This window comes from Geospiza fortis, unplaced genomic scaffold (genome assembly GCF_000277835.1).
Source record: "Geospiza fortis unplaced genomic scaffold, GeoFor_1.0 scaffold486, whole genome shotgun sequence".
In the NCBI taxonomy this organism is placed as follows: domain Eukaryota; kingdom Metazoa; phylum Chordata; class Aves; order Passeriformes; family Thraupidae; genus Geospiza; species Geospiza fortis.
The window spans coordinates 1,091,037-1,093,683 of record NW_005054417.1 but is presented as its reverse complement, the minus strand read 5'-3'; the positions used below and the strand labels follow the sequence as shown (position 1 = coordinate 1,093,683).

General features: G+C 35.7%; 1 protein-coding gene across 3 annotated transcripts in view; it reads right to left on the bottom strand.

The window, feature by feature from the left end:
- Positions 1-231: 231 nt before the first annotated feature.
- The window catches only part of HACE1 (HECT domain and ankyrin repeat containing E3 ubiquitin protein ligase 1), a 44,204-nt gene continuing 41,788 nt past the window's right edge, over positions 232-2,647 (bottom strand). For all 3 annotated transcript variants that reach the window (XM_005426600.2, XM_005426601.2, XM_031061580.1), the window contains 2 exons: positions 1,530-1,643; positions 232-1,134 (listed from right to left, as the gene is read on the bottom strand). In XM_005426600.2, coding sequence (XP_005426657.1) covers positions 1,032-1,134; positions 1,530-1,643 — 217 coding nt within the window. In that variant the 3' untranslated portion in view covers positions 232-1,031. The remainder of the gene's footprint in view (positions 1,135-1,529; positions 1,644-2,647) is intronic.

The window sequence follows — 2,647 nt, the reverse complement described above, 5'->3', positions numbered from 1 at the left end:
CTTCTATATAAATTTTTGACATGAAATTCTAACTATCACAGTTTTGTCAGTTACCCTCATAAGCTCAGTTTACTTCCTTATGCATTTTTTTATGTCTATCCATACACTTGGACAATGACTCCTCATATACTGGTTCCATGGCAATTTAAATTATAGAAAGATTAATAAAATCCTGGTAGAAAAAAGAATAATCTGCCCACAGAGAGACACAAATTTGTCACATTCAGATTCTGGTTAAAATATTAAAATTTAATTAATACCTTTTGAACATACAATTATATCAAGGAAAAAGTAAAGGCATTCAAACAATGGATATAGATCTTAAACAATATTTACAAATTCTGAACTGCAAGTTGACTATAAAGTCACAAATACTTTAAATATTTAGTAGAATATAGTGTAAATTCTAATATAAACTAGATAAACTCAATCTGTTGGGTTTTTCCAGTCATAACAGTCTAATCTTTACATATTATATACATTAGAATACTAAAAAGTTATAAAATTTTCTTTCTGTTACTATGCAAAGAAAGGGAAAATACATCAGTTCTGTCTTACTGTACAATATTCCAGTTGAACTTTCTGTAGTGGTCTGCAAAAATAAATGGCACTTTCACATGCAACAAGGCATAAAGTACAAGTCTTTTCATTTGCAGTATTCCATCTGAGTGCAAAGTAAACTGCAATGCAAATGTCATTTAACCACATAGTTGGAAATCAAATGTAAACTGTGGAAAGAGATTCTGACAAACTTTTCTCAGATTGAAGTAATAATGAAAAGCATGTAAACTGATTTCCATACAGATCTGTAATTTTAAAAAAATGAAAATACAGCATACTGAGAGGTTTGTTATGATGGTATCAGAGCTACCTTGACAACACAATAATGGAGGGAAAGCTGATGGTGCTGCTCTGAAACCCAGCCCTGCCAATGCGCTGCAGCATCTAAGATGCTTTCCTATTGAGTTTCCAAAATTACTTCTGCCACTCAAAATTGCACATTAACAGTCAGATGGGTTTTCTAGACTTCATTATGCCATTGTGTAACCATAGCTTCCACAGTGCAACGCCACAAGAAGCCTGTCTTTCAGGATTTCTTTACTTGGATATTCAGGTAACTTGAGCATGTTGATACTGGAAAGAAAAAAAAAAAGACACCACAGTTCAGAAAAAAACTCAACAGTAAAGATTTCTGATTTAAAACCCTGAAGAGATCACATGTATGGAATATATTTTAAGAAATTAGGTTGCTTTTCACTTCAGTAAGTTATAATACAGTAATTTAAATCTAATATTCCTTTATTAATTTCACCATCTTTAATTAGACAAATTCAAGTTGCAAACAATGAGCAAACATAATGCAACATCTTTTGGGATAAACCCACCACTTTCATGTTGGAGAGTGAATACTGCAGAAACTGTTTAAATTTTTTTTGACCTTTTAATATTCTAGAGAACTCTACTTTTGAGTGTGACTGACATGAAAAAGTCCTGGTTTCAAGATATTTTAACGAGAATAGTTAACATACCATGTGCTTGATGTTGGTAAAAGATTTGCAGTATATGGCACAGCAGCAATAGTAAAATTTTGCAATCCACTGCCACCCATTATATGGGCAAAGCCACCATGAGGCACCCTGGAACTGAGAAAATGTACAGAAATTAGAGCAGTGTAATAATATTATAGGACAAAAAATGTGATCTTTACACTGAAAAGATCTCTTACTTACGATAATTTGACAGTTACTAATACTTTTACTAAAGTTCCCCTTTTCTTACTGATATCAAAATTCTCATTGTTTAAAAGCTTTTAATTACAAGACCAAATAACACATCAGTCCACTGACAATAGGCACCATATTGTTTGGCTGACATTTAAGATAATTCTGCCTGCAAGAAGGACTCATTTCTATAACCAGTTTTTGTTGCAGAATGTTCATAGAATCAGAATATTCTGAGTTGGAAAGGACCCCAAGGACTGAAATCTACTCCTAACTCTGCAGGGACCACACCCTGTGCCTGAAACTGCTGTCCAAATCCTTCTTGAACTCTGTCAGGTTGGGGCAGTGACCACTTCCCTGGGGAGCCTGTTCCAGGCCCCAGCCATCTTCTGGGGGAAAAGACTTTCCCTAAAATCCAACTTAATCTCCCTGACACAGCTTCACATCATTCCCTTGGGTGCTGTCTCTGGTCACAGAGAAAAGATCAGTGCCTGCTCCTCCACTGCTCCTCCTGAGGAAGCTGCAGACTGCAATGAGCTCTCCAAGGTCCCCTCTCAGGCTTCTCTTCTCCAGACTGAGACCAAGTGTCCTCAGCTGTTCCTTATACAGCTTCCCCTCAAGGCCCTTCACCACCTTCATGAACTCTGGACGTCTTCTAACAGATTTATATCCTTCTTAGATTGTGGCATTATCTCAGTTAAGACAAACATGCCTATTTATGTTTCAAGTTTAAGCTACATCACAAAACAGTTTATTCTCTGATTACTATCTGTGGGACAAATGAGCAAAGTGTCCTTGACATGTCTGTTCATTTACCACTTCAGACCAAATATTTCAAGTAACTAATAAAACCATTACATCAGTCACACTACAGCCCAGTGACAAACTATGGCAAAACTAGAACACACTAAAAATCACTAGCATCT